This window comes from Camponotus vicinus, unplaced genomic scaffold (genome assembly GCF_025532165.1).
Source record: "Camponotus vicinus isolate PSW18456_S1 unplaced genomic scaffold, iyCamVici1.0 SCAF_4, whole genome shotgun sequence".
NCBI lineage: Eukaryota > Metazoa > Arthropoda > Insecta > Hymenoptera > Formicidae > Camponotus > Camponotus vicinus.
In genome coordinates this window covers 7,043,257-7,064,078 of record NW_028141976.1, presented here as the reverse complement: position 1 = coordinate 7,064,078, position 20,822 = coordinate 7,043,257, and the positions used below count along the sequence as shown (strand labels likewise).

The 20,822-nt window shown below is 32.9% G+C and overlaps 1 protein-coding gene across 2 annotated transcripts in view; it reads right to left on the bottom strand.

Moving 5' to 3' along the window:
- The window catches only part of LOC145969909 (lachesin), a 118,180-nt gene that overhangs the window by 59,746 nt on the left and 37,612 nt on the right, over positions 1-20,822 (bottom strand). For both annotated transcript variants that reach the window (XM_083096236.1, XM_083096234.1), the window contains exon 4: positions 11,910-12,127. In XM_083096236.1, the coding sequence (XP_082952362.1) occupies positions 11,910-12,042 (133 nt within the window). In that variant the 5' untranslated portion in view covers positions 12,043-12,127. The remainder of the gene's footprint in view (positions 1-11,909; positions 12,128-20,822) is intronic.

The following is a 20,822-nucleotide window of genomic DNA, read 5'->3' as shown; positions in this document are numbered from 1 at the left end:
ATATTGCGATATTAATATGTTAATACAATTCTCAAGATTAAACATCAATTATATAGTAAAATATATAATATGTTTTAAAATATAAAATAATAGTTTACAATACTGCAATAATTTACAAAATGCAATAGTTTACAAACCGTAACTAATTATTCGGTGCAATGCATTAGTTTATATAAAAAATAAATCAGAAATGGGGGAAAAACGATATTTTTACAACGAGATAGAGACGGTTTTGCGAGAGGAAACACGCCTCGGGGCTCTACATTTTATGACACATTTAACAAATAGAACACAAAGTCATCAATATATATATATATATATATATATATATATATATATATTTATACAGCTTTTTTAACCTGACACATTTATATCATACTCTTTTCGTTGTATCGTTCGTTTTCTTTGTATCCTTTAAATCGTTAAACTTATTTGACATGTTATACGCGCTAATTCTATTTCACTTAAATATACTATTTCTGTGTGTGGACATTTCTCGTAGAAGTGCGAGAATCTAGAAATGAGTAAAAGGAGAAAAGGAGAAAGATACTCCCACCAGACGAACGTGCAGATGGTCTCGGATATATAGAGTATGAAACACACCCGGATCCCGCTTCTTGTTGGCTCGTGCAAGTATATTTAGCGACATGTATGATGTATAGTCTTGATTTTCTTTTACTAGAGCTTATTTAGTGTCACGAAATTGCGCTACTCGTACTGCGAGAAAGCGCGCGCTCGAATGCGAATAAATCGTGGTAAATTTAGCCAGCGGCCAAACGAGCATCGGTTACAGTTACGGCGATTAATTTGCTTTTCAGCCATGCATTGAGCTTCAAAATTTCGCTAGAGGCTCAGTCGCGCAACAAGCCATGGGATATTCAGTTTTAGTGATGTTGGCGTTTGATTGTACGTGTCGTTTTTTAAAAGATATTAATCTCGAACGGTCAATTACGCTTTTTTAATTTCATCGTTCCACTGTTTAACATTTTGAAATATTTCTTTTGATATTTAACAAGTTTTACATTAAAAAAAAGAATTTTCAATCTTTAATATTTCGAGAGAAATATTTTCCTGCCATGTATATGTGTGCTCAATGGATGGCACAAATGTTCATGTTTAACCAGATTAAACAGTACGTGTCACAAACGTGCACGACGTGAAATTTAACGCATTCAAAGAATTATAACGGAGAGGTAAAATTTTAATTTATAACATTGATAAAAATAAAATTATATTCCGCACACATACCGACGAAAGAAACCTTTATATCCATTATGATTATCGCGTAAGGTAACTGTAACGAGAACCGAGAAAAAGTTTTCGCTTAATATCGCATTTGCGAATTCCGCAGTTCGTAGTTACGTAAATTCAGATTTTACAGTTGAGGAATTTGCATTAATTTTAAAATAATTACATAAAAGTCTCACTAAAACTGAGCTTTTTTTCATTGTTACTTAATCCCACGGCATTAACCACATGCGACTCGTACATATAAGAGAGAAATGGAACTATTTTTAAAAATATGGTCAAAATATTTAAAAGAACAAAAGACAAATTTTCTCTATCATGTCATTTAATTTTTTTATCATTCTTAAAAAAAATTTTTTAAATAATTAATTATTAAGCCATATTGTAAAACATACATAGCGTATGCGTAAATGCAAAATACGTGAATCATAAACAATACATTTTAAATCTAATACATTTTAAATGTGCGAAAACACGTTATACATTACATACATAATTTTACGAATAATATAAAATATTATGGATAAATTCCCTTTTGATAGAAACATTTTATTTGAAATTATCAATATAAAATTATTTTCTGATATAAAATCTGAAATCTTTCTCTGTGATTTATCTGATTTTCCCTAAAGTTTTCAAGTACACCGCCTCCGCCAATTACTTCAAATCATCCTGGATAAGTCCGCGAATCTAACATTCTCACCAATCAGTAACGAAAGTCTTTAAATGAACTCGCGCAAAGATCTCGAGAAGTCTGCCGCGGGCGTAACTTTAACGAAGTAAGCACGGTCCCTCAAAATTCCGACTCTCTTTCTATCCCTTGCAGAAGAGGGTGGATCCCGGAGTCACTTCGATCACCACTACCGCGCTACTATCTTAAACAGTTCGAGAAACTCGGTTCGAAACTCTTCGAGGCGAGCTTACGGCGGTAAGCTTTTTAGCGCGTCGAAATTTCCTGAGCGCGCAGAGTACGTTCGCTCGGGGTCGCATGCTTAAGCCACCGCGGAAACAAATCAATGTGTAAGATAAACGGAAGTAGCACACCTGGCGCGAGCGCCAGCCGTCCTGAATTTCACGGTATATCGAAGCCGCAACCCGTGCTTTATTACGCCGCGGTGAATATCGTTGTCACACGCGAATTCGGCGCAGTTTGTTACCAAGTATCGGAGCGTGTAATCCGCGAACACGCTCGCATCCGCACGGTATGTGCCGCGCGTATTAAACGGTGTCATAATTTGCAACAGATAGAGGAACTTTTGCTCGTGTGCACGTGTGTGTGTAAGTTGTCTTATTTGCATCAGAGAATAGAGCGAGAAGCGTGTAAATCGCATATTTAAACGCTTTACGCTGTATTACATCGCTTTTCGGAAGGCCGTGAGAATAATTTCGCGGATATCGAGCGCGAAATTCCGACCTTAATGATTCCCCGATTGTTAATTCTTAAACGGACCGTACAAAGTTTAAGTGCACTTTCTTGCTGTCAGGATTTTATACGCCTTTTAATACGGTATTAATAAGGTAATTCAGTTCCAAGCGCGATCAGATTAATCATTCACAAGTGCTTTTTATAGCGAAGCTGTACTTCGCGAGATTTGCGCGGCGAGTAAATTTATAGATTAATTTTACGCATACCTGACATACACACATATACATGCACACATGTATTTACAAACTAGATCAAAACTGCCACACAGTAATTATTTATCTTTTAAATTGATTAACAAATGTTTGCAGCAAATGTGTGGAAATAACAAATTTCACTAGCGCAAAGCTTAGGAATTATTAAATTAATGAGTAATTTCTATCATATATTATATAATGTGGAAAAAGATTCTTTTTAGAAATAGGTTTCTTTCTCTCTCTATCTCTCTTTCTTTCTTTACTAATATTTTGCATATACATTATCCTTACGATGACAATTTTTATTAATTATTCCTTGTATTTCATGTTATTATTTGAATTATTAAAGCTATCATAGTTCTCTCTTTTAAAAATATTCTTTTGTTTCTCGAGCACGAGTGTAAATAAATTAGAATCGGTGACGCTTCAGATCGCTTTGACACATCGAAATGGTTGCACGGACGTTTATATCTTTAAATGTATAAGAGAATTGATGTTTTTATTTTATAATTCTCCTGAAAAACATATAAAACTTAAACCAATAACGATTTCTTACAAACAACATCATCTCGATAATATGATATTAAATTGTACGATAAAATGGATTAAACATAAAACGAGTTCGCAACAAGAATCGATCGGTGAGACAGTGTCTCGCAATCAATCCAACGGAAAAAAAGAAACTGACGTAGATAAAAGTTTCCTTGAGGCGGAACGTCTCGACTGGTGCCGTGATTTTTCTCCAGTCGCGAAAATACGCAGCTCTCTTTGCATAAGCGTACCCTGCATATCTCGGATGCCTCACTCGATCTCATTCCGATTTAACGGCGGTCTAATGATAGTAACGGTAGTTACGTGCGCGGTACGTCGATAGGATCCATAATTAATTGTTGGCAGAGCCGCTACTTTATTGACGCTCTCGATTATCAGGCAGCACGGCCTCGCGAAACTGCGTCTCCGTCTTCGTAATTTGTGGTCGACCGTCGCTTTATCGCCTCGACCGAACTGAGCCGAGCCTCTCCCACGCTGCTCGTCGTTTATGCACTTAAGGACTTCTATCGACACGTCCCTCCGCTCATTTGAATAGCAAATACGCGCGCACAGGGACGAGCGAGCGATTGGTGACAGTTTTCAGAGATGAATACACAAAGATGGGTACACACGCTTGATGAAGGAGCGTGTCGCGCGCCGGCACGCCGATTAATCTTTCACGACCCGACTTTTTATCTTTTCCGATAAAGTAATTCACAACTTCACGCCGCGGCTGAGTCTATTATATATTCCTGACGGGCGGTGATCGATCCATTAAGCTTCTCGCGCCGCGCACGTTTTTGCATTAGGATTGGAGTGCATCTTCCCGTCAGAGAGATTGATACAATATTTGCGACAAACATAATAATGCTCGCGGAATTACGTGGCAATTCATATCGCAAAACTTTATTTCGCGATACAGCATGTTTTCGTTGAAGACTACGAGTTTAGAGAAGAAGTACATGTCGCAAGATAGGAATTTTCTCTTCTTCTTTTCTTCCTTTGCAATTCTAGATTTCTTTTCGTAGTTCTAAATTCTTTATGACCCCATAAGGTACAACGGCTTTATGCATTGACACTTCCGTCTAGACTCTAGACTACTCCAGAAGCTGTTCGCATATCGAGTGCTTTTTGTCCCGGGATCGAAAACAATGACGCTCGCCGATGTTGCGTTCGCTTGGACCCCACATGGAGTTACTCTCAAACTAAAACAGTACTTTCTAAACTCTATTCATAGGGTCGACTTGCTCGCACAATGCGTATCAGGTTATTGCATTCAGTTCACAGACGATCTATTTGCAACATTTGTTATTGAAATATTGAAAAGCATTTCTAGAAACAAATTGAAGAAACATTAATTGTAATTGCGTGAATCAATTTATGTCCGAATGTAAATTTTGAAATTACAAGTGTGCGAATTGCGAATTAGCATTAATAATCCTCGATCGACTGTCGCGATTTTTATGTGACGCTTTAATGATTTTTGCTGAGTGGATCAATAATGATAATTATACATTTCAAAGAGAATTCTGAATTCTTAATTAAAAGAGACATGTTAATAATATTTGAGGCTGCAAATTTTTTTAAAATTGTACCTAACTTTCAAAGAGTTAATTATCGTGTGTTAATTATCTCTTATTCGATCGATGCTGAAATATGTGTGTATGTATAGATGTAATAGTAAAATGAGTATGGATGAAATGGTAAAATACTGAAGACAATATTAGTTAGAAGAAAAAGATTAGTTTTAAAAATTAGAAAATTTTTAGAGATATGTATGTTTTTTTCTATTCTATTCTTAGGAACATCAAAAAAAAAAGAGAAAAAGAGAACTGAAAAGTAAATAAAAGAGAGATTTAAAAAATGATTAAAACATTTAGTTGTATACATTTATCTCTGATATAGTAAACATATGGTACTCGATTTCCCGTCATCGATTAAGGATCGAGTATTTCGGGAAAATTCTCATTCAAGATATCCATTCAATGCGTTCCAGCCTGTAACTCAACAATGTGTAGATCTAGTACTGAGAAGTGCATTGACGTTAAGGGTTAGTGCACCCATAAAATGTCCTCTTCAGTCAACAGCTCAAATCGTGTTAAAGTATGCAAAGAGCCAGGTTTTCGAGAAATACACACATTGAAACTCTCCAGCGAACGACTGAATGTACTGAAAGCGAGAAAATCAACACACGCAACAGTATCTGTGAATATTAAAAATCATCTCTCGAGGATACTCCAATATCACACCTTTATTTTCTCTCTTGTCGTCCTCAATATATACTCGCTGTTATTTCCGCAATGTTATTCCGTCACTTACTTTAGCGACTGATTTTCGTGTTATTATAATATCGTGGACATACATGTTGTTGCTTCCTTTCCTCACCAATCAACACATGAAATACTATTATTGCGTGAATAACGAAGACAATACTCTGATTTTGCTTTTATTCGAGTGTATCAACACAAACTAAACTTTTATTTCCTCGCGCATACCAAAAGATAAAAGAAAATTAATGCTCCTGTTTTATAAATATCTTTTTCAATTCTTTCCACTTTAAAAATATGTTGCTATTAATAAATCGTCGCAAATCGTCTTCGTTTGCCAATCGGAAATCTATTAATACCGAAAAGTTTCAGGTACTTTTTCACTTACTTTCGATCACATAGTCTCGAATGGAAAAAACAAAAATGAGAAATGAAATTTGTGCGCTGTATGGCAATGGTTAAGTTAGATGCCTTACCTAAGTGGCAATATGGAAATATGCGTGATTATGTAAGTGAGTCTCAAGCATACTCATCCTCTTTAGGATGAATACATGAATTTATAGAAAATTGAAGCTTATGTTTGAAAATAAGAATAATTAAAAAGACGAAAAAGAAGAAAAAAAGAAGAAAAGGTTAAAACGAATTACATGTTAAAAAAAATATTCACAAATATGTCAGATTGAAAAATTTATAATAATAATAATTCTCGCGTTCTATATGTATGTATATATATGTATATATATATATATATATATATATATATATATATATATATATATATAGAAAGAGAGAGAGAGATCAATAGATTATATATAGCTTATCGATCTTGCTTTCATATAGACAATATCCTTATTCTATCTGAGATAATATCTTTATTCAACATACATTTAGTTTTCTGTATTTTTGCTACACACACACACAGCAAAAAAATACAGAAAAGTAAAAAATAAAAATATTATCTTATAATCAGATAGAATAAACTAAATCTAATACTATCTATATGGAAGCAAGATCAATAAGATAATCTATTGCTGATTTAAATAAATTTCCAATTGCGCATACATTTTCCATTAAGTTGAACCTTCTATCTGATGTAATTTATTGCAAATACAGCCGTAAATTAACAATAAATATGTAGAAAATTTGTACGAGATAAAGTAAATTATCAAAATGCTTAATAATAATTAATATTTGTCGAACCGTCATATTTAATATTTGTCGTAAACCGTATACATTGCTTATTATTTTTGCAACGTATACGTATTTCGAAAATCATACAGCATTAATAGGCCTTAAAACTCTGTTGTAGTTACTTTAGTTGCAATAATTATTTGGAATTTAGAAGAATCCTATATGAGAAGAACTCCAAGAGCAAATTTGATATTAATTTGTAAATGCTTGGTGAAAATAGTTAATTAGTAATATTAGTTGGTGAAAATAGTCTTTTGCAATCGATAAAAACGTTTAAATGGAGTCTTTAATGATTAATATATAGCTGCCATTTACTTCGAGGTTGGTTATTGGACGAAGTTTTTATACTCCAACTACTTCCGGTACTTACATCATGTTTTTAGGAGATAACTTCTTAGTTCGACATCGTTTTATTCTTTTAACAGTCCTTATACCGTTTTACGAGTCGTTAAATGTCTTATAATTTAACTGCAATTTAATCCGCATGAGAATTTAATTTTTAATTACATATGATATGATAAAAATTATTTTGTACTATAAGAAATAATTTATACTATAAGAAACTTTTCTTTTTAATGCACTCATTGTATGTGAGAATGTCCTTCCTTCTCTCTCTCTCTCTCTCTCTCTCTCTCTCTCTCTCTCTTTGACCTAAAAAGTAAATGAAACTTTTTTTAAAAATAAACAGGCGCTACTACTCATAAAATGTATGTGAAATTTGTGAATGAAAGTTTATTATGCATATATGTACTTCCAAATACAATCAACGAACGTGAACGTGAATTTAAATGCAAGTGTCACAAAAATAGTTCTCAACTTTGTCGCCAAAAATCCTTTTACGTGCGTTGTTTCGGGAAATGGAGGTTGAACACCATTTCCGCTAAACGGAGACGTCGGCTTTGTAGAACTTTATCCGCTCACACATACGCGCAACGACATCTCAAACATCACGAGAGCCATATATCGCAACGATTTGTAGTTCTCACCATTACGTTCCTCGAGGAAAATACGTTTTCCCACTGACGCTATCAACTCGCAATATCCAGGAAATGATATAATCGTGCTACGACGCGAACAATGTGCAAACTATTTATTCATACATGATGGAAGTGAAGGAACTTGTTATCTTCTTTTGAAAACTATCAATTATACGTGAAACTGTATGTATATTGTACATATTCTTGCTAGAAATACACATAGCATGAGCTGATGATTCTTCTTGATTTAAAGTTTCAAGTACTTTTTCTCTTTTTTTTCAAATTTCTCCTTTTTTCCTTTCTTTTTCACAACCACTATGTACTCACACCTAACCATGTTCAATTTTAAAAAGATAGACTTAGTTATACACTCTTTCGAATGTCCAAGTTAGGATCGAATCGGAAATTTCACGTTCAAAACTTTTCCTCACGGGATGCTGATCGAAACTGTCGGATGTGGATACTTTCTACTCGAACTGATTGAAACTTACAGGCCGATAATTGGATCGTGGCCGTCAGGGCGTGTATTCGAATAGACGTAATCGTTGCTTTGTCGAACTGAGAGTGTATAAAGATTCCGTTGAAGGCTGATTTGGCAACAGACGGTGCGCGATCCTGGATTTTTTTTTACGGATCCTTTCTAATAAAGAATCCAGAGAGGATATCGTCGCGTATATGGGAGGTCATAGATGCACTTCCCGAAAAATAATGATCTCAAAGGTTCAACTTCAAATAGCAATAAAGACTTTACTGTGGCAGCGCGTTGTGCATGGTGTGATGTTTAAGAGCATTTCACCAAATTTCTCCAAAGACTGACACAGCTGCGTTTTATTCTTTTTTAGCTTCTCTACTCCCCTTTTTATCGCGCGGCTAGTTTTTCCCGTGTAGATTTATGAAATCTATTTTTTAAGAATAAACGTTTTATTCCAAGCTGTGCAATATTTTCAGACTTGAACAAGGGAGTGAGTTGTCCATTTGTCATCGTGAAAATTGTTACGAGCAACAACTTCGAGACTATTTGAAATATCAATTTTTTATATTTCTTCACATTACATATAACATTTTAAGAGTTATGTATATGTTCCACATTCAACCGGCTACCATTAATTGTACTATTAACAAATAAAAACGATCATTTTTTTTAATTTTGAAATGATAATCACTTATATATATATATAATTAACTTAAAATAATTTAATATAAATCATAAAGTATGTTAAATTTTTTTTATTTGATGAAATAAGAATATGATATGTATATGAATATATTTGAATAAATATGTATTCATATTCATATATTCATATTTTTTTAATTTCTAACAAGAGAGAAATCAATGTAACGATAGAAATAAAATATATTTGGAATAATGCAATATAAGACACAGCAAATGTTTATCAAATTTTTTCCTTCAATAATTTTACAATAATGCAACTTGGATTTTATCTGTTGCATCTCCACAGCCAAAAAATAAAGTTTTTCTGTACTAAAAAGGGTAAAAGTTGTATTTTTAATAAAACAGCGTGCGTGAAATTTTGCATTTTTGGGCGCATATTTTATACGATGCAGATGTTTAGAATATTTTTCACACATTTTTATTCATATCTGTTTATATACGTTTTACATATAAAGTGCTATAGCGTTCTTATATAAAACTCACATATTTGAAATACATTTAAAACAATATTAATTTTTCATAGCAATTTTAATGTGTATATTTCGAATAAACATGCATTAACATGCAAAACATAATGTATATATATATTTTTTTTACCTAATATAGTTATTAATTTATTTTGTATAAATAAATATTTTTTATCAAATCTTTGAAACATGCACAATTTTGATTACTAACTATGAAATATATCTTTAAAACGGGATTGAAAGTATGCAAAATGATTCAAATTTTATTAATAACATGATTGATATTGACGCAAAATAATAAATGTTTTTATAAATTTTATTGCAAGTGATTGAATGGCAAGTGTATCATCGTTTTATTTACAAATGATGTTATCGAATTCATAAAACATAATATGGTGAATACAAATGCAGCCAGATTCTACTTTTAATGCTCATATCGATATGCAGCAGTATATCTGTGCATACTAGAACGTAATTTAAATGCATTAATCCTTTGAGTGGTAAACTATGATGTATCGTCATATCATATCGTGTGTCTAGATTGCCAACGCCAATTTATCATTGTTGCTACAATATTTGAGAGATAAGCAAGATAAGTATACTTGAATTTTGGATAAAATTTTATAAATCTCTTTTATATATATAAATAAATTTTTGCGAGCCATAAACGTAAAATAATTGTTAACAATTATTAATTATTTATTGACAATATTATAATTGTTTACGTAAAATTATTTACAATAAAAACAGACTTATTTATCATTATTAATTTATAATAGAAATTTAAAATTTTGATAAAGGATGTTATTAAAATATTTAATGCAATATAATCGCAAGAATCTTTTATATATTCAAATAATGTCTGTAATTACATTGTTCTTTTTTTATAATTTTTATTTTATATAGCATTGAAGTAGCAGAAATAAACTGTAAACTTGTTTCAGCCACGAATTCATATATTATATAAACGAAACAGCTTATAAAATCTTATCGAGGAAAGAAAAAGATTTTATTCAAACTACTTTTTATAGATATCAAATAATTCCAAGGCTGCACATAACAGGAGAATGATCCCATGAAATATACAGGGTTTTTGAAAAGTCCGGAAACGGTCGAATATCTAAAAAATAAAGCATTTTAGAGAAAAATGTTTCAAATAAAAGTTGTTTGGTTTAAAGAGAGCTATAAAATGGTGGCAATGGTTTGACCTTGAATAGTCGTTGGAAGGTCACATGAAGGTCACCTTGAATTTTTCAAATGGAACACCCTATATATTTTTGCACATTCTTGTAGCTCTACTTTCCGAGTTATGAGGCTTGAAATAATTTCTTAATTTTACATGAACCGTAAAATATCTTGTAAAATATTCATTTTTCGATTATCTTACCTTAATACTTTTACGTACAAAATAATGAGAGGAATCAACTGGTCTAAAGAAAACACATAATTGTTTCGAAAAAAAAAATGTAATTTGCAATTAACAATTACATTTTTTTTTTCGAAACAATTATGTGTTTTCTTTACACCAATTGATTCCTCTCATTATTTTGTACGTAAAAGTATTAAGGTAAGATAATCGGAAAATGAATATTTTACAAGATATTTTACGGTTTATGTAAAATTAAGAAATTATTTCAAGCCTCATAACTCGGAAAGTACTTAATGAAAACTAACTTAATTATAGTGTTTTGGAAAGCTCTCGAGATAAGCTACAAGAATATGCAATGACAAATAGTAGGTTCCATTTAAGAAATTAAAGGTGACCTTCATGTGACCTTCCAGCGACTATTCAAGGTCAAACCATTGCCACCATTTTATAGCTCTCTTTAAACCAAACAACTTTTATTTGAAACATTTTTCTCTAAAATGCTTTATTTTTTAGATATTCGACCGTTTTCGGACTTTTCGAAAACCCTGTATATCTCGAGAAATCTCATGTATATAAAGTCTCCGTTTTTAAATTAACTATGAGCAATATTCATAAACGATTAATTGATATAATTATCAAATAATTTGTCATTTATTTTATAAAAAATTATTATTATTATTCTTGTTATTAAAGTAACACATACATGGTTATCGTTTTTTTTTATTAGTTCAATATTTAGAATAAAAATATAATATATAGAATAAATTTTATAGAAATACATAATATTTATAGAATAAATTTTCATGGGAAAATATATAAATATATATATGTGCATATGCGTAGGTAAATATATGGACATATGTGTATGTGTGTATGTATGTATGTGAAAGAATGTCAAATAGGTAAAGCAAAAAGAAGCATCCGATGCGAATAGCGCTCGAAGCTGTATCTACTTTACGCAGCTCCAGAATCCGCTCAGCTTTGACAAGGAACGTAGCGTGCGCAAACAAGCCGCGGAAAAACAAAACCCCATCGCAGGAAATTCCGGAAGATGATTATACTTACCGGTGCGCACCAATACGTTGAGCAGGACGTAGAGAACGAGGGTGGTGGCTCGGTATCCGTGTATTATGATCATCAGCCACCTCGATGCGTTGAATCCTGCTGCGTGCCATAGACCCGTGCCCTCGTGCACCATATTTTTCCGGCTGGCCCGTTCAAACCTGCTTCAAAGCCGCCACCGTCGTTGCCGTGCGTCCCTCGCGTCTTCATTCACCAGCACTCTACGATGTAAACCATCACGACGATGTAAACACGAAAGTTATCGGCGCGATCTCGATTCGCGTCTGCGGAAACGTCAACTCTTCGTCCGCTTGATGCGAATCGAGACGTCGAGAGAATTTGTTTTACGGAAGAAACAGCTGGGACAAGTAGGTCATTGAAAGTTAGATACTTCAAAATTTTTTATGCGACTTTTATTTACTCTGCCGCCTTCTTGTTACAGTTACAGCTACACGAACGTATGTGTGAACTTCTATCTATGATGTATCAAACATGATTCTATTGATTTTCCCGACGACACTTTATTCAATAATGAAGACAGAATTCTAAACGATTTAGTTCACAGTTAATTTTGGAACTTATACGTACCTATATCAGAATTATTCATTCTAATGTAAAAAATAATGAAACATTAAAATTTAGAGAACTACTGCTGAAATTTCCTTTCATTAAATTAATATTAACGGTACTTCATAAGATTCACAAGGATATATTTTATAAAAATATTATAAAAAGATATAATTGACATATTGCGAAATATATGTAAAAGCTACAATAATTTATTGAATAAGTAAACAAACTATAGTGTTGGAATACAATAGCATATCATCATGTGTCAATAATACAACTGTATTAATAATCGTATTCAATCAATTGAATAAATTAAATTAAATTTTAATTGCATTAATTATATAATTAGCTCAATTAATTACATATTTGTTTTAATAAAGGCAATTAATTGTATATGTTGGTTTTATCCCGTGTATTTTTTGTCAATATAGCAAGTTTGTAAAATATTTTTTATCTTATATTTTTTCGCCGACTAATAGATTTACCATAAAAATTTGAATTCTGTTCGGAAAACATAGATATATTTTTAAAAATATAATTTTAATATTATATAAAGACATATATTTTTAAAAAAGTTTATATTTTTCTTTATATAAATTTTTATTTTACTTATTGTATGTATTATCTCTATACTTTTAAATTCTTAACATTATGCGTAAAGTATTGCATTATGAATGTGATAAATCAATTTATCGTATACAATTTGGAAACATAAATTAAAGGAAGTATTTGCCAAATATTTGAGGATATTGATCAAGTTTTACATTTGTGGAAAATCGGAATATATTTGAAATGTGACATAGTTTGATGATTTTAGTAACTCTCGTATCCGAGAGTTGATGATATCTATTAATGCGAATAAACAAGTTCTCTCGAAATTTCTAGATTTTATCGTAAGATATTAAACAAGTTTTCCAAATAATCTCTACCGATATCGATAATGTTTCTGATGAGAGATATTCGACATATCGAGGCTCAAGAAAAAAAATCTGAATTTTTACATGGCTGCTTGATAAAACAGAATTAAGGTCAATGGAGATTTAGAGAAATCTGCACACTTTACATCATTACATATCTAAAATAGATGCAGACTTATCGGTGAATGACAGCGCAATTCATTTAATATGTAATCTTTACTTCAACATTTATTATGTAATTTTTTATTCAATAAAAAATGTTTATTCTTTTCTAAGCAATTTTTAAAAAAATTTGTTAAACTAGATTCAACAAAACAAATTCAAAATTGATGAAATAAACAAATAAATAAATAAAATTAATAAATGTTATTATTTTAATTGAAAAAAAAAAGAAATTAATGCAACAAAGTGATCAAAATCAAATTATTTCAAGTTCTCCAATATATAAATATCATAGACGCTACTATAACTTGTTTCTTCAAACTAGATGTATTGCATCAAGCTTTTTATGGAATTATTAAGAAATTGCGTGACATTAACCAAATTTCTAGTTGTCATGTGCTTGAAAATTCCTTTCTCACAGAACAGGAGATATCAGGGCTCGTTTGCATGGAGGACATGTCTAGAGCGTGTCAACTCAACGCGAGCGATGCTGTTCGCCTAAATCTTCCTTCGCACCGCCTATCTCCTGTTCTTCTTCATTTGGCTGACACTCTACCAACAATAATATAAGTCAAAAAACTTGTATTTCAAAATACAAAAATCGATTAAATTGCCTAAATCGATAATAATGAAAAATTCCTGTGAAAATATCACATATCAATATATTTTACCAAATGGTAAATAATAGAGCTTGAAATTATTAATAACTTTAATTTCTTAATTTAAAATTTTATTTTATTAAAAATAATCAAAAATTAATTTTCTTAATTTTATTCTAAAATATTAAAGATAGAAGAAAAAAAATATATATTTCACATATATATAAATCTTGGGAAGAAATTTTTGCGCCTGCTTGTGGCATTGCTTTGATATTTATCTGGGAGTTTTATTTACTAGATACGCTGGATAATTTTCTGTTAACGAGCTTGATGTCGTGGAATTTCTTTCAGAATCGTTCTTTGCTCGCTAGGACTTATCGCTCATTCTTTTTATCTGATGTTTTTTTAGTCGGAAACGTGCAAGAACGAACAACCGTGCGCAATCCTTCACAGGCAGCGCTTCAGAAACGCTTACTCAGTAATTAACCGTTACATCCGGAAATAAATCGAATTTTTTTTTACAGATTATTTGCACAACATCGTCGTAATTCCAGCGACTTGAAGAAAGAGAGCGAGATTAATATCGCGTCCGAAGAAGAAACGCGAGATATTTTCTACGAGTTCTATATTTTGACACTTTTTTCCGATGTCCGACACATCTACTGATGTCACGTAAGACGATATTACACTGATGCAATTACTCGAAAACCACCGTTGCATCGGCAACTTAACGATAGCGTACCAACGGCTCAAACATCAAAGCTTACCCTTCCATCTGCTAATTTCGAATGTGAAACGTTGAATAAAAGGATCGCGGGGGCGTTTTGCAACGTCGCTTCTATTCTGAAATCTCGCGTGAGCGTAACATTACACTTTGCAAACGTCTACTCTCGCGTATTCCGTTGCCTCTTGAGCATTATTCCAGTCGACTTCAATCGAGATCAAAAAAATATCAATATGCCTTTACAGAAAGATTCCCTTTATATTCACTTTTGCATTCTCGATTAATGATCATCGTTCTACTTTCGATATTGCATTATTTTCAAATCGACTTCTCTTTTTTATCAGCCGTGAAGACAAAGACAAATAAGCAGATGCAACATTTAATGAATCGCGTTAAAATCATATGTTCCAATTTGTCAAGGTATAAAGCAAAATAAGTCCTATTACAGTTAAAGTAATCATACACGGTAAATCTTGACGTGCGCGTTTCATTTCAGGTAAACAGTCGCTAACAATTGACTTGACTCGCCCTGTGTGTTCAATGTAAACTTAGCCTAGAATACGATCCGAAAAGAGATTCAGTAGAAGAGATACTGTCAACTTCGTCAGTTGAAACTCGGCGGGAAATTCAGCCTCGTAGACGTAACGTTAGCTACATAAAGGATCGGCCGTATACTTCGAACGCTATGTAGCTTGAATGCTATGTAACTTTCTTGATATCTTCAAGTTCAACAAGTTCTTCGACACACGAATCCGTCTGTTCTTTCCTGGAACTTAGGAGCCGACATAGGAAAGCTAGATGTTTCAAAGGAAGTTCCATTTTCTCCGAGGGTGTTCCCGAGAATATCCCATAGTTGGGATTAAACCGCGTTACCGCCACCGGGTGATGATATCTCACCCGAGACGCGATATTAACTTCGTCACCTTCGGCGCGATGATAACTTCATCACCTAAAGTACAACGCTAACCGCGTTAACGTCTGCCGGCTGCTGAAACTCGCCTTATCCCGAGGTTCACGGCGACGATACGCTAGTCCAAACTGGCGCAATGACCATTATCATAAGATTTCCGGCAACATGTAGCTACGGCACGATCTACAGACTGCATCTTCGCCTCGTTTCGGAAGCAGCGAGGGAAAGCAGCGGCGGCATGATCTCTCCCATTCCGCCTCTCGGAACTACTTCGATAACTTCCGCGCGCTTACGTTTGTAAGCGCTGGTCGGTCGGTCCCTCGTTACAGCGAGTCCTCTCTTCGCACAGGCATTTCCGCAGAACGGGAAAGAAACTTCGGCTTTCCGCTTCGCCGGTGCTCTGTGTGTATTTCTTGCGAGAGCGTTGGAAATAACGGAGCAGACACATGTCGGTACATGGGGCGTAACCTTCCCGACGATTCTCGCTCCCGTGACCCAGAAGAAGCTTTCCAGCAAGCGCCCGAGCGTTCACCGACGTGCAGCCTCAAACCGTCGCGATGCCGGCTTGCGATGCGGATGCCGTGCGTGCGGATCTTCCATTTGGCAGCTTGCATTTTGCTCTACGTTTCGTCCTGGAAACAGGAACTTTGATGTCTCGCTCCAAAGAGCAGCGTCGTTACTGAGTAAAGAGTTGGAGGAACGACGCGTGGCGGTGCACCGCCGTGTCGTCGTACTTCGAAATTCCCGTAAGCAAGAGTGTTTTAAGAGAGTTTGAATGAAGAAATAATGTGGGAAGACGAAACATCGAGAGAAAGAGCAAGTGGAAGGAGGATTTTCGAGGCTCCTTGAAGTGTTCATATTTCTTATCTCAGTTTATGACAGTTTAAAAAGAATAATAGTTGCTTTATCGCATCGAAATACTTTTCAGAGGAAATTATGAGCATTGCATGTAAGCATAAAGAAGCATAAAAATATAATTTCTTATTTATAAAAAAAGCCTTTATTAAACATAACAATCGCTAATATTATTTTATACTTTATAGAGTGCTTTTTTTTTCTCTTTTATACGTATCTACACCTACACTCCTTGTATACAAAATCATGCTAGTGGATTCGAATTCGTGTCACGTGACGTTCAAAAAGCGGAAATTTTAACGCTACACTGACATAGATGTGCGACTATGATATAAGAAATAAGGAAAAAAAGGAAAAAAATAAGTAGGACAAATTTCGAAATGCACTATTTGCAACATTTGATTCAAATTATACCATCTACTCCTATAATATTTTCAAAGGACATAATAGCAGACACATAAAGATAATAATATAAAGATAATAATAACGTAAAAAAGTATCTTATTTGTTTTCAATATTATTACTCATAAACACACTTTTCTTTTAATAACAATTATAGATAATAATTAAATTTGCATAGCATCGTCTATGATTTTTAAAAATAACAATGAATGAAGAAAATATATGATTCTTATACTTGTTATTTTGTATTTCAGAAAGGTTTCTTAAAAATCTTGCTATTTCTATGCGATTTTAATTCTCCTTATATGATTGTATAATTTAAAAAAATTTTATTTTTTACCTACTTATTAAACATTTCAATTAGAGAAAAATTATATATTATACATAAATTAAACATATATTATATACATAAAATTTAAAATGTGAGAAAATATAAAAGAATAATAAATTAATAAAAAAAATAAGTTTCAGCAAAATAAATAACCTGTCAAGAACGATAATTCAAATATGAAAAACATGATTTCTAATAATTTCAAAGTTTCCGAAATATTTTATAAGAATTTTATTTAATCTTCGTTTAGTTTAATATTGCTTATACAGAATGCTGATAGAATGACGGTTTACTATTATTTAGAAAACAAAGAACAACTACTTCGAGATGTATGCTTTTTAAATATAGAGATAAATAACTGTCCTAGATTAAATCATAAAAATTGCAGCAAACGTAGAGAGCAGCCATCTTTTTATTTATTCTATTTCGAGAAATTCGTGACGACATACCATGTATCAAATCGAGTTACCTATATATATATATTTGAAGCTTGCATTCCGTAACTTGAGATCTATCTCGTGCTTCTCATAATATTCATGCTGAGGTTACGCCACTTCGGAATGTCCCAAAGACATTCATTCACGACATCAGAAAGACAGACGATGTCGTGCAAGAAAGCGCTTACGGGGCATTAGCTTTGTCACCTAGAGTGTCTCGTTGTTTCAGGCATAATATTAACTACGTGAGCCAACTGTCAACGCGTCTTCTGTCGTAACAAGTTAGTGACTGCGTCAGTAACTTGCGATAGCGTCAATAACGATTTGTGTCTTTCTGCTATGAACGAACTGACATTAAGCTACCGCAATAAAGAAAAAGAGATAAATAGATCGATAATTTATTTATAAATAATTTATTTAACTTGAAGAGAGAGAGAGAAAAAAGAGAAAGAGAGAAAAACGCGTTTTAAGAACGTAAATATCGGGCGACATTTGAGAAAACACTAGTACGCGTGATTTGCATAATGTAAACTGCATTGCGTTGTTCTATCTTGACAGAAGACAACTGTGAGTAAAGATACGTGCAGTAACGTAAATCAGATGAAAACGTATCTCTGGAGAGATACAATGTTTAAGTGGATGAATCTGTTGGAAGCAAGAAAATCAATTGTTACTTCTTATCTTTTTCGAAGTATTTAATATAATGTAAAACAAACAAGTATACAGCAATTTAATGTATTCAGTCATCATATATATAATATATATATTTATATATCATTTAAATTATATTCGAATAAAAGTATTAAAAATAATATTTTTAATATTTAATGTTTCTAAGAAAATTAAGATATTATTTTCGATAAAATCGGTATTGTGATAATGAGCAATCAAAAATAAAAATAATTTTAGAAACGCTTATGGACAGAAATTTGGTAAAAATTTCAAAAAATTTTATAATTTTAATATGAAATAACGCATATCGAAATAATTGGCTTGTAAAAAATGCGAAACAATAGTAAACTAATTTGGTAAAAATTTCAAATTTTATAATTTTAATATGAAATAACGCATATCGAAATAATTGGCTTGGAAGAAAGGCAAAGCAACAGTAAACTAATTTTAAACAATCAACTTTATATTTTTGTGTTTAAGAGTGTATATGTGTGGGTACAAATGCGCGACTTTATTGTTCAACATTTCTTAAAGTGAAACTTCTCCTTTTGTTAGAACTTTGAATTGCACAATTCTGACGAGTACTCGAGCGAGTTACCAAAAGTCAACTATGCGTTGACAATCCTGTAATTAATATTAATTCTCTCTCATTACCTAACACACTGGCATCGCAGGTGCATTCTCGGTAGCGTGCAATGTCTGTCGGAATATTACAAGAGGCACGAAACGCTCTAGGTCATGGAACTTCTTCTTTCCCGGGTAGCGCCAAAGTTTCTCCTCATGGAAGTAAGGAAGACGCAAACTCGAAGACCCATGTGGGCCACCTTCTCCCAGTCCCGCGGATATTGTATAAGTTTTGGAGATATTGCGCGAGTGGGCATAAGTTACGCGTTAGCAAAAGCCTTCTAGAGAACACGCAGTTATGCCCTTCAGGGAGAAAGACATCGTACCTTCGGGCCAACATAAGCACATTTATAGGTTCTCCAATTTATCGTAAACATCAATATCAATATCTTTTACATAAAATATATATGATAATCATAATAAAAAGAAGATATATAGAGAACATAAGAAGAATGAGAATCTATTGACGCACTAGTAATTTCCATTATTAAAAACAATTACGATTATTTAAGATCAACATTTGTTTAATTTTCAATCGAAAATTTTTTGCAATAAATTTAATTTCAATTTTCTCAAAATATCTTTTAGATCTTACAACTCTAACGCCGAATAATATCCGCATATTTCAGAATATGACAGTGAATAATATCCTCGTATTTCATCGTTGAGATGTGTGCTTTTTTCAAATTGTTTGTGATTTAGTTAAAAAATATCGTAGTATGCATCATCTTACACTAACAAAAAACTTTTCATCTCGCGAAGTTTCACAATCATCACTTGAATCATAATAATAAGTTATACCGCGATTGGTATAATATAAAAATTATATATACACTGTCTCTTTTCTTATAGATATTTGAGAATAATTTTTTTATATATTTATCCTCCCCCCCAAGAAAAACTACGCTTTTTTTACACGAGTAAAGTTGCCTGTGTAAAAATCGAGGAGAATTCAGAGGTAAGCGTGTGGAAAGACATTTGCCGTTACTTTCACGCGTGGAAAAGTGCAGGTGGAAAAATGTTTCCTTTGTTACTTCGTATGTATATGGAAAGTAAGTAGCATTAGGCAAATGTAAATCCGCATTTTGAAAATAATTTGATGCTATGTGTCTCCTAAAAGCGTTTGCTAATAATTCAAATATATCATTTACTAATCATTCAAATCTATCATTTTTGTAGAAATATCATCAAAAAAGGCAAAAAAGCTGGCAAATCAGAGATCCCAAATTATATTTTCAAAATATTTAAAAAAAAGGTTTTATTAATATCATCAAAATAACAGAATATTTTTATTATCAAAGATAACTATCAAATTAATAAAGCACATGGAAAGCTTACAATATATGCTTTCCGTAAGATTTATCAAAGTATCGATAGAGATGATCAAAGCAACGTAATTGCAACAGCACATAAACACGATCCCGGTAAATTGCCAAGAGAGTATATCGTTACTGTGAGAAGACATTATATGAATGTCTGTTGAACATCCAAGTCGCGGCCAGTTCGCATCTTTGTGGAACCCGAAGCGGAGCTCGTGGAGGATATCCTGGTTTAAAGCCTCCCTCGAATGTGCGGCTTCGGGGATTACGAGGGAGTTGCCTCTTTAAGGATCCACCGTTGCTCTTGAAATTCGAGCAAAGTGGATATAGTTCGCGGGAGCAATTCGGTCTGTCCCCTGTAGCCAGGACACGCACGGGTTGTCGTAAAATGTGG